This window comes from Lissotriton vulgaris, chromosome 1_1, assembly GCF_964263255.1.
Source record: "Lissotriton vulgaris chromosome 1_1, aLisVul1.2, whole genome shotgun sequence".
Taxonomy (NCBI): Eukaryota; Metazoa; Chordata; class Amphibia; order Caudata; family Salamandridae; genus Lissotriton; species Lissotriton vulgaris.
This window is the reverse complement of record NC_141685.1, coordinates 842,967,685-842,979,939: the sequence shown is the minus strand read 5'-3', so window position 1 is coordinate 842,979,939 and position 12,255 is coordinate 842,967,685. Positions and strand designations below refer to the sequence as shown.

General features: G+C 44.7%; 1 protein-coding gene across 4 annotated transcripts in view; it reads right to left on the bottom strand.

The window, feature by feature from the left end:
- PTPRC (protein tyrosine phosphatase receptor type C) overlaps positions 1-12,255 on the bottom strand; it is a 644,370-nt gene that overhangs the window by 273,334 nt on the left and 358,781 nt on the right. For all 4 annotated transcript variants that reach the window (XM_086957682.1, XM_086957664.1, XM_086957674.1 and 1 more), the window contains one exon: positions 4,718-4,852. In XM_086957682.1, the coding sequence (XP_086813808.1) occupies positions 4,718-4,852 (135 nt within the window). The remainder of the gene's footprint in view (positions 1-4,717; positions 4,853-12,255) is intronic.

The following is a 12,255-nucleotide window of genomic DNA, read 5'->3' as shown; positions in this document are numbered from 1 at the left end:
CCACACTTTTAGGTAGCAGCTGCCTGTCAGCGACGTTATACCTTCTCGCTGTGGTAGTTGTTGTCTGGAAGTGTGTGGGACATTCATCTTTGCTCCTGTGGACGAACTACCTCCTCTCTCGAAGGGGATCCTTGACAGACTGCTCCGATGAGGAGCAGGGTCAAGACTGATTTGCATATGGCTGGGTCCAAACTGGGTTGGTGTAGTGAGCAAAAGAACAATGAATTTAACTCAGATCGCTTGACTTGGGGGAAAGTTTGATTAATTCAGCATTCTGATGATCAATTGTTTATTCAATTCTATAGGTAAGTCATATTTTATCATTTCATAATACACATGAGCGAATCCACAGCCTAATAAATATTAAGCAACCTTCTATGTAGTATATTCAGGACTGAGGGTTAAGAAGGTGACCAATGGCTCGGATTAAAATGTCTCAAGGAGTGTAGTGAAGTTACTGAAAGTCAACAAAAGGCTTAGGTGGGCCAAACACTGCTGAACAGGAAGAACAGGCTTTTGGGCTCTTTGGAAGAGTAGGCGAGCTTGTATTTTCTGTTGTGAACTGGCAAAGCAGTCAGTCCATAGTTATCCAGTGAAGACTGAGAAGGACGCCTGCCAGATGTGACTTGTAGAAACAAGGGACTAAAATACAGCTCTGGTTTTCTGAGCCAAGACAGTGCCTAGACCGGTGGCGCAGTGGCTCCTATTGTAGCACATTGGACTAATTCCTGGGAAGCTCTATGAGAAAAACAGATGACCTAAAGTGAGATTCACTGGATGACTGGGAACAGTAAAGCGCTTGTAAAGCTTAGAAATGTGCACCAGGGTCAAAGATATAAAATAAAAATAAAAATTATTTAAAAAAATAAAAGGTTGGCTTTGTATTGTGAACCTGCGAGACTGCGCAGAGGGGTTAAAATGCCAGAATAGAGAGAACAAGGACAGCTCACGCAGAGAGATGAAATATAAGGAAAGGGGAGAAGTGTTGGTTAGAGCTAATACCTTAATGTTAATTCTTTAAAAAAACAAAAAAAATCTGGGACTTTATTTTGAATGACTAGAGGGACAACGAGAATTTGTAAAAATACTGTCTGGGTCATTTTGAATAGGCGCTACATGTTTATGCAGAAGGATTGGCTACAATGTTTGGCATGTAGCCGGAAGATTATTAGTAAAATTGCATTAAGAAATAGAAAATATGTAAGCACATTGGAAAAATCTATACACTTTATTAAAAAAATGGGTGACACAAATTCAAGCATCAGTTCTGAATTTCGAATATACTAAAGATTAATACAGGAAAGAGAAAGCGAAGAAGAAAGGAAATACAATGGTGCAGGGTTGGAACTTTATATTTCACAAATGAAACTCAAACATTTACATATTTAGACAAAGGGGATGTATGCAGAGGCAGATATTACAGAATAGACACGCCCAAGATCATGTAGCACTCTGTAATCCTTTGTGATCGCAGACATTCTCTGCACCTCTCTTGGGTTAAGTGGGTTGAATGTTGAGCGTATGATATAAGAAGTAATGTGCATGTGTCATGAAGTTACTTATTCTTACACTTGAACAAGGGCAGAAATGGTACATTAGGCTTTTCTACCAACAGACAGTGCAGTTATTGCCCCAATATCAAAGAGGAAAAGAAAGTAATTTGTCATATATCTGTCTTCCCCCAATGATTATGAGGTTCATCAGACAGCATTTTACCGCATCCTTTCCAGAAGGAAACTCATCTCAGTGCCGTCTTAGCCAGACCATGCGGCATATGTACAAAGAAGTGGCGGAGTGAGGCGTTAGCCGTCATGGCTTACCGCCTCACTCCCCCACTTCAGAAATGCAAGGCTGCACCATATTTACAAGAATATGGAGCAGCCTTGCGCTACACTTAGATGCCTAGGGCCTCATTTATGAAGACCTTGCGCCGCCGGTACGTCACTTTTTTCCATTCTAAAAGTGACGCACCGGCGACGCAAGGCCTTCATAAATAAGGCCCCTGGTGCCAAAGCAAGCACCCTTGCACCATACAGCAAGGCTGTCTGCGTGCAGGGGAAGATTGTTTACGTGTAGGAAGGTGTCCCTTCCTGCACATAAACAATCTTTAAATGCCGTTTTGTAACTTCTTTGTGTGCTGCTTAATGCAGTACACATGAAAGTTACATAATGTCTTTTTTTTAAAGATTGTTTATGTGCAGGAAGGGAGACGTTCCTACACATAAACAATCCAAGGCATTTTGGTTTTTCCATGTGTGCTACACAAGGCAGCACACATGGAAAAAGCAAATACGAGGAGCATTTCTCCTCGTTTCGCCAAGTTAAGATCAGGTGGTCTTAATTTTGGTGCTGCCACCTATTTACGCCATTTACGTTAAGCTTTGCATGAAAGGGGGCCTAATTTACAAGGCAGCATTAAGTCACTATAAGTGGCTGAATGCTGCCTTGTAAATAAGTCGAAGCCCCTATTGCCACAGGAATGCCGGAAAAAGTGACGGTCCTGTGACGATAGAGGCTTGTACATATGCCCCTATGTTCTCAGTCCGGGGGCCTCATTTATGAGGCCATGCGTCACTTTTACGCCGCCGGTGCGTAAGGGTCGTAGAAGTGACGCAGTGAAATCTATGAGATTTCAATGCGTCACTTTTAGGACGCGGTTGCGTCAAAATCTTGCGCCTGCCTCACAGCAGGCGTAAGACTGATGCAGGCCCTTTCACACGGGGCTTGCCCCATGTGAAAGGACGCATTGCTGGAATTGCGTCACTTTTGTGACACACTCCAGCAAAGCGTCACTTTTGCACTTACAGATACGTTAGAAATACTGACGTATCTGTAACTCCTTGCGACATGATGCGTCATACATTAAATATGGCGCATCAGGAATGTTGCAAGGAGTGCGCACTGAGAAGTGACGCATCGCTGCTTTCACGCAGCGATGCGTCATTTCTCATAAATGAGGCCCCTTGTTTGTAGATATAGAAGGTAGCCTTGAGTCTGTTGATTCTAAAAGGTCACCAGAAGCTAACGCCCATTTTGTCCTTTTTCACTGAGAAATTGCTGAAATATTTGTGGACTGGGGTGATAACCTCCTGTATTTTCACTCCAATAAATGCATCATTGTTGTAACTCTTTTTTTTACAACCTATTTAAATTCTTTGTGTGTTCCTAAAGATGAGTTAAACCCCCTATTTTTTTAGTATTGTTTCGTATGGCTGCACCCTTCAATCTTCCAAGCATTTCCTTCCACTTTACTCCCTTTCCTTGCCAACACCTGCCCTCCCTCTAGCTCTCAGGCTCCTACCTTCGATTTTTTTTTTCAATATTTGAAATGAATTTTGAAGGGTACAACAGTTAATGTAGGTTAACTGCTATATCTTGTTCTTAAGCAAACCACTGAGTGACCCATATAGGTGTACATTTCAGTGACGACCAATGCTCTTGGCCCATGCTCCGGTTTGCAATTCATCATCATCATAATCAAACAGATGAATTTACCATAAAAGCAATAAAATGATATCAATAAATATAACTACAGAAAGTAAAAACATACATATCGCATTATTTTATAGACTTTAATAGCCGGTATTGCCCTGCTACGAAGGGCTATAACGCTTGCCCTGCTACGAAGGGCTATAACGCTATTAGAACATTCTGCCACTAGAGGGCAGAATGTTCTAACAAATTATACAAAGGCTTCAGGGAGCGAGAGGGGATTGAAATCCCCTCAGGCTCTCTGAAGCCTTTGTTCACAGCCACAAAGAAGCATTGGAATGTCAGATATCCGGCCTTATACCAGCCATTATAAGCCCAGAGCTACTCCATTGTTTTCAAGGGAGCTCCCAACATGCCAATGTTCTTATTATCAATACTTGACACAGTGCAACGCAGCAAAACAACTTGCTTCACTGCATCAAATAGGGAGGGCAGTAATGCGCCTTATATACTAAGATGTGACACGTTCCTGCTCTCCCTATACGCTGTGGCATTAGTGTCTGCCAACGCAAGCACCCTTGCGCCATGGTGCAGGCAGGATTGTCTGTGGAGGAAGGGACAGCTTCTTGCAAAAAACAATCCTTTGAGGCTTTTTCCTCTTTCTACGTGTGCTCCAGAACGCAAGGAGGCTCTGAGCATAGTAAATCTCATTTAATGGCTTGCACGTCCTTTTGCATCACCGTGTGTGATGCAAGTGCAAAGCCAGTCCTTGTAGAATGGTCCTGAGTCTTAATTGCAAGACTTCTGACTTTGGCTTAACACTCACAAAATAAAGCCTCACATTTTCTGCAACGTGGTTCAACCCTGCTTTGTTATTCCACCAATGATCATGGCACCAGATTTTACATTTTGGCCTACTAAATGATCTTAAATTTGTTACAAACTCTCCGAAAGTATTTAAAACATTTCTAGACAGTGAAACAAATGCACAACAGTGGTAAAGTGACAGACAATTCACAATAACAGTGCATAGACTCCTCATGCGATCTTCAGTTTCAAATAATATGAATGAAACATGGGTGTAACTACATGTTGTATTTGTTTGATCAGAAATCAAGAACAGTCATAAGTAGTGAAGCTAACTTACTTTACTCCTACTTTGAACCAGTGATTCAAACAATAAACTAACTGTGCGCTCTTTTCTCAGGCCATTATCCCATCTTGAAATGTTGGTAAAACTTGAAAGCCAATTGACTATTTTAGCAAATAATGATGCAATGCATACCTATTTTGTTTCGACACTGAACAATGTAGCCATCAATTCCTTTAGATGAATTGTTTGGGTAGGTCCATTCAAATGCAATCATTCGTTCATCAGAAGCACCTGGTATGCACCGGAGATCCATGACGTCATCAGGGGCTGTTATGGATTAGCAATAAAAAAATATATATAACATTGCTCCGCATTCAAAACTATCACGCTAAACAGATGAGCAAGAAGTAATTTGACGTAAAATATATCTTGGCATAGTATATATTTGTAAACAACTCATCCCAGGAATTCCAATGTAAATGCAGACGAAGTGCACAAACAGAGATTTATTCAAAAAACAATGCCACACTTTCATTCTCTAAATTTCTGGAGATTTTTAGAGGTTTGTCTTTGAAGAGCACCCCAAAGGCTTCAATCAAAGGCAGCTGGCTGGAAACGCAAATTGTTATCATTAAGGAAAACCTACCATTTTGCTCCAATCCAGGGTGCTTTCATATAATCTTCCTTAAATGTCTAGAAAGGTAATTGACTACTAAAATGGGCTCCAAACATCACAGCAATTGCCTTTCACTTGTCTTAGATTTAGAATCTTAACCAGAGACACCACCTTCCCTAAGGTCATTATCTCTTGAATTTGTGTTAGAAAGATGTGGAGGCCAAACTTGAACATCGAATATTAATGTCAGTTGTGAATCATCAACGTCTTTGAGTATGTCTACATTTCGTGCAACTCCCATACTCCCATTCTAGTCAAGGAGACAAGAGCCAGTCATTTGCGATTACGATTATAACCAGAGAAATCCCTCCTTTGCGGACATTTTCTGAGTACAAGTCTTCAAAGTGATGTTCTAGGCAAGAAAACTAACATTTTCAGATAGTGAAACCTTTTTCTGTATTTAGAATGTGTTTATCACATTAACCTAGCACCAATTCTCTCAGGATCACTTTTCTTTGCTACATTTTTCCCTTTTAAAGGCACTTCTGACTTGCTGCCAGATTCAAAATAGGACGTTGAAATAATTTTCATTGTAGTGTTGTCTGTTCCAGTAATCCTGATGTATGAAAGAAGGGCTATGCCATGTCTCTGCCCCCAATGACTCTGTTACCTGACTGAGTCTGTCGGCCAACTCAATGTAGCATATAGGGATAGGGAGACTGAGCAATTCAGTAGTATTTGCTATATTGTTAAACTCTAATTTCTGATTTTTTTTATGTCGCTACATGATGACTGGTATTTTTTATTTTACAGTATGATTTGTTTTTGTGATCTGTGGTGACAGAACAATGTTGATAGCTGTTTTCTCCTGAAAACACTGCTGTGTATCGGAAGAGATTATGGGTTGTAGCACATAAAGTGAGACTAGGGGGCATATTACCAACAACTAGCGATAATTATCGCTGTGTTGGCTTAGCGGGAATATTTCTATCGCCGTCCTTCACCTGATTTTATCGCTGAGATACCTTGCTATTAGCAAGGTTTATCTCAGAAGCGATAAAAAACAGGCGAAATGCGTGAATATTGCTGACAATACAGCGATATTCAGGCATTACCGTGACAATGCTCTTAGCCATGTTATCCACCTCTCATTGGATAACATGGCTAAGAACTGGTCAGGGCAGGCGTTAGCTTTTGGAGATATTCGCGCTTAGCGTGAATATTTCCAAAACTACGCCTGTGTTGATCATAAGCAATAGCGATTGTAGCGACTGTTTTCAGTCACTGACATTTTGGCACGCCCACTTTGCATGTCATTAGCGATAATTATCGCTGACATGCAAAGCGGGCCCCAAAATTCCCGCTATCACCTACAAGCTGTTGCTAACTGGTGTTAGCGACAGCTTGGTAATAGGGCGATAAAATTATCGCCGCTTTAGCAGGAAAAAGTCCAGCTAAAGCGGCGATAATGGCCCTTGGTAATATGCCCCTGTGAGCTCTAAGTTAAAACACAGTCTCTGCCACAGTTTTGTCTGACTGGTGCCTTAAGTAGTTGAAGAGCTGAGCAGTTTTATTTTGCCACGTTAGACAGTGATACATGATTGCTTGTTTCAGGAACTTTCAAGGCATGTGTTGCTTTTGGCTGAAAATATGCCAGCATTTGAAGGCAAGTTCAAAGGAAGGCCAGGACATAACAGAATAACATACACAAAGCAACATGAAACACAACGAAAAAATACAACAAAACAGTCAAAACAGAATGTCCCAGGACAAACGCAGTACAACACAACCAAATTGCATTGCAAGAAAGCAGCACAAAAACACAACACAGCATCATGAAAAACAACAGAACACATCACCACAACAATAAAATGCCACACAACAAATGTTCTTGTCACACATTACCATCTCTGGAACCCTGTTTTCATAATACTGTGGTACAAGGTGGTACAAGGTGTTTTAAGCAGGCGCTGCCTTAACTTACCACCTTGGACATGAAATAGAAAAAGTCAACCATGTTTTGTGAACCAGCCCCGGTGGAAATAGGTGGTGTTTCAATAATTTTAAAGCTCTGCTTTAAAAACTGACTCTAGTTTTACAAATGTATCAATCAGCAAGCATTACTTGAATATGTCTGTGAAGTTTAAAAAAGGAGAAGGCAGCAGGGAAATCTCATCTTGGCCATTAATGAATCCTACTCATTGCACATAATCTTCCGCATTACGTTGATTCGCTTTGTTAATTGTCTTGCGCCTATTGTGCTCTTCTTTTCTTATCTCCATTTCTTTACTACCTGGGCCTTCATTACATGAAGTGCCCCGGGAGTGATTTCTGCAACTCTTGGGCCCTTTGGTATTACAGAATGGGCTTCAGACACTCTAAAATACAGATAGGGCCATAGAGCCGGAGCACATGTAGGGCTGGTGCTTTCCTAAAGGAGCATTCCAGCATTTGAACGGGGACAACGACTCCTTGCACCTGAGGGAAACACTTTGGCTCTGCACTCCTGACATAGTTTGGAGGCAGAAGCAGAGGCAAAGCGGACAACAGGAGGCACTCTGAATGTGTGCCGCACAGAGGTGATGCACAGTCAGTGCACATAATAAAGAGGCCCCTTTGAAGGAGCTAAGAGGGTCCTGTGGAACCCCCTCCCAAATAAATCCCCCTGCCATCAGTTGTAGTCAATGTCCCTGTTTGCACCCAGTGGACCTAATTAAAGGTGCACTGCAGAACAAGTGGGACCAGTGCGCCCTATCAATTATACACCCCTCAGAGTCCCAAACTGTAGCATTCAAACTTCCATCCACAATGACTGCACTTAGAATCATCTCTCTTAACAGACATAGGAAAAATAATGCAAAACATGACACTTAGATGCCTTGAACAGGCAACATGAAATCATTAAATGTCTCAATGAATTATTCTTCAAAGTCCTGGTATCTCAACTCATTGGTGGCTCCTGTTGTTTGATGGCAAAGGCAGAGAATTTTTTATGGTAATATCTGAAACTTCTTTTCTATCTATTGCCCTTTATAACTAGGTTAATCATTTGTTTCACCACATCAGAGAGAGAAACGTCTGTCAATTCTGAAATAGTGTTCCCCTCAAGAGCCACATCCAGTTACAATCCTTACGGCTGTACAACAATATGACTATGTGGAATCATCTAATTGTCTTGGTGATATACAGGCATTCTTTTCTTCACAGTGCACTGTATTAATGCTGATGTCAATACTGGGATATTTGAGGATGATAGTCAGGGCCGGACTGGCCGTAGCGGGCAACGGACATTTGCTCAGGAGGCTAGAAGGGTGGGGGGCAGTTTTAGAGCAGTGGGAGCCGGTTTTGTTACTGGGGGCAGGTTTGCAGCGATGCTGCAATTTCGGTCCCGAGTAACAAAAGCAGCAGTCCTGGGAAACGGTTGTATTAAGCAGCAGTCCTCCAAGCTTGAACCCCCAGCCATCGCCCTTCTCCCGGTAGTGGGGCCGGTCCGACAAAATTGCCAGAGCTGCTTTGGATTCCCAAACAGGCTTTGATGACAGTGGTGTCTAGAAGGGAATTTTTCCATTGGGAAATTTTCTCTTCTGGGTCATTTTAATGCCCTTAATTCTTGTAAAGGTGCAGGTTCTTCGGAAATGTGTAACAGCTGTAAAATTCCATCAGGGTTGGGTGGAGAACCAAGACTGGATGAAAGGCAGTTGCTTGAAACTCATCATGGAGAACAACAAAACTCTGATTAAGGTTATACAGTATATGTATTTGTCCTGCCCAAATAAATTCTGTATAAAACAAGCAAAAAATTAGATTAAAGATCATCATGAACTGCACCCTAAAGACAGAAATGTGTGCTGTGGTATCTTTCTGCGTCTGTCATTTGAACATTCTTCATCCTGTTACATCTTATTTGCCTCTTGGCGATTAAAATAACTGCAGTGGCTGCTGTCACTAACTGTGGGAACTCTGTTTATTCCTGGTTACTATCTGGGTAGGAGACAGGCAGTTCCAAATGAGGCAATTATCATGTCATAAGAAATCATAGTTTAATGTATGCTAATCCTTCTACTAAATATCTCCTCTGGAGCCTGGATTTGGTAAGAATCCTAATCCTGTTTAAGACCATGTGTACTTCCCATTCATGGTCGGAGACTCTAGTTTTGATGCTAAAACTCCAGGCCTACTGTTTGAAAAGCTCCTTCTTTTCTGAGTTCTAGATTCTGCACTTTGTACACTATTACCTCATGGATAGATTTGTAAAGATATACGTATAATGCTGACAGTAATCATGAATCCTGCAAATTAAATTTTGTACTTACTCAACAATCAGGTCATCTATCATGACTGGATTGAGCAGGAGCCCCACTCGCCTAGAGGAGGGGCTCCCTTAGTTGCGCCATGTGACCAAGCATCACTCTGGGGGCTGGTTTGAGGAGGGGTCCAGACTGGCTTAAGTTGCGGTTTCTGGAGTGTCCAGGGGTAAACGAAACCGAATCTTATCGGGCAGGTATTTAAGGCTGTGCCTCGAGGGGGGACGTCCTCTTTGTCTCCCTGGACCACAGCCGCAGAGTGACGGAAAGAAGACGGCCAAGAGTGCAGAGCTTCTGGTCGAAGGCCGAGGAACAACGCGGTGGGTTCAGGGGGGCCGGCGAATCACTCGTCCTGTCAAAGCCGTAGGGATTACCAGGCGATGCCCTCTCAGGAGGCACCCCGCCGCGTCTTCATTTAGTTCAGCCCTCACGTGGTATAGACTGTCCATGATTTTCTGAGCCTCTGGTGTGAGTACTTTCCAGCTTTCCTTGGCTTTCTGCCAGTTGGCCGTTCAGAGCAGATCCTTGGCCCGCTGTATGCAGGCATCCTGAGCCGTGGTGCTCACGACCTCTTCCAGGGATATGGGGCGCGGGCATGATCTGGCCACGACCCACTGTACATAGGCCTCCGTCTCTTCTGCCTCATCCATCTCCTCAGGGGTTGCAGGCCTAGGGTGTCGTGATAGGTAATCCGCCGGATTTCTTGCCCCTGGCTGGTACTCGATGGCGCAATTATATTCCTGCAGTTGCAAGATCCACTTTTCAATTCTGGGGGAGGCTTGGAGGAGGTGCCTGAAAACAGAGCCAACAGCGGTTTGTGGTCCGTCACTACTGTGAAAGGCTTGCCATATACGTACAAGTGGAAGTGCCGACATCCCCAATGTATTGCAATGGCCTCTTTCTCGATTTGGGAATATCTTTGTTCTGTGTCCGTGAGGGACCGGCTGGCAAAAGCAACAGGGGCCCAGTCTACCTCATCTCGGGCTCTCTGCATCAGAACGGCCCCCAGTCCCGCCGGTCCAGCATCTACTGCAATGAGAGTGGAGTGTCGTGGGTCAAAAAATGCCAATGTGGTGTTGCTGGAAAGTGCGCTCTTAATGTCTTGAAATGCCCTTTCCTGCTCAGGTCCCCAGTTCCATGGGGTGGAGTCTTTGGTTAGTTCACGCAGAGGGAGGGTCAGGTTGGCTAAGTCCCTTATGAAGCGGCCACAGTAATTTACCATCCCGAGGAAGCTTCGGACCTCCGTGACTGTGGTGGGCGGTGGTGCATCCTTGATGTCTTTGACCTTGTCGGGATCAGGGTTGACGCCGTCGGCTGAGAACACATATCCGAAGAATCCTAGTTTGGTCTGAAGGAATTCGCACTTATCTCGGTGCAGAGTGAGTCCAGCGCTGCGGAGCCTGCGGAACACCTGCGCCAAGCGTTGGTTGTGTTCAGGGATTGTTCTTGCGTGCACCATGATGTCATCACTGACGTTGATCACCCCCGGTATGCCAGCAATTAGTTCCTGGATAACATTCTGGAAAACCTCGGCGGCACTGGATATCCCAAAACTCAACCTGGTGTACCTGCGCAGTCCGATGTGGGTGGAGAACGTCGTGATGTTCCGGGACTCTCTGTCCAGTACAAGTTGATGGTACCCCGCCCGGAGATCCAACTTGGAGAACCACCTGGCCCCGGCCATCTCTCCGATCAGGTCATCGATCGTGGGGGTGATGTGTCGTTCCCTTTTGATGGCAGCATTGGGTAGGCGCATGTCCACGCAAATCCGGACCGCTCCCGGCTGCTTTGGCTTCCTCGTGTCGTGACCACGATGGGCGATACCCAGGGGGTAGGGCCGGCCACCTTCTCAATTATCCCCGCTGCTTCCAGCTTCTGCAATTCTTCCTCAACCAGTGGTCTCAAATGGAATGCAACACGACGGTGTCGCAGGGCCAACGGTTGAACAGTGGGGTCCACATGCAGATGTATTTCCCGACCCTTGAAACAGCCAATCCCTTCAAATAGGTCAGAGAAGTCTGCAATCAGTTGCTGCACCGATTCCTCATGCACACCAAACGCAAATGAGACCACCCCCAGATCTTCTGCCGTCCGGCAACTCAGGAGCATGCCTTGACCTTCTTCCGACACAAAGATGTTGGCTCGCGTGATTTTGTCCCCGTGTCGGACCGCTGCTTTAAATTTTCCCCGGATGCGGAGGGGAACGTCCTGACCATAGGCAAAAACGGTGATCGGAGTGGAGCGGAGGCTGGGAGGAGTAGCCATGTCTCCGTAGAGGGATGCACTCATGAGGTTTATCGAGGCGCCCGTGTCCACTGTCGCCATAATGTCCTGATCAGCCACTTGTATGGCGCACTGTGGTAGTGTCCTGGTGCGTCTGGTGGCAGTGCCGATCATGTGCATCTTGTGTACGGATCGCTCCTCCTCGTCATCGTCCATATCACTGTTGCTGGGTTCTCCTTCCGCGCCCTCAGGCTCAGCCACCGTGTGTATTGTCTGGCGAGGCTTGCCGAACTTTTTGGACCGGCACACTTTTTCAAAATGATTCATTTTCCCGCAACCGGAGCATCTCTTGCCCCGTGCTGGGCATTCTGGCGCCGGATGTCTTGGGCCTCCACAGTAACCACATGACTGCGCTGAAGCTCCGCCCTGCGGAGTTGTTGTTCGTTTTGCCCATTTGGGCTGTGGGCGGACTTGTAGTTTATTAACCGGCTCCAGTTTCATGTTGGCTTGTAGCGCTGCTTCCATGTGGGCTGCCCTGGCCTTGGACAGCTCCTTTGTGCGACCCAGCGTGAGAATGTCTGGGAGAG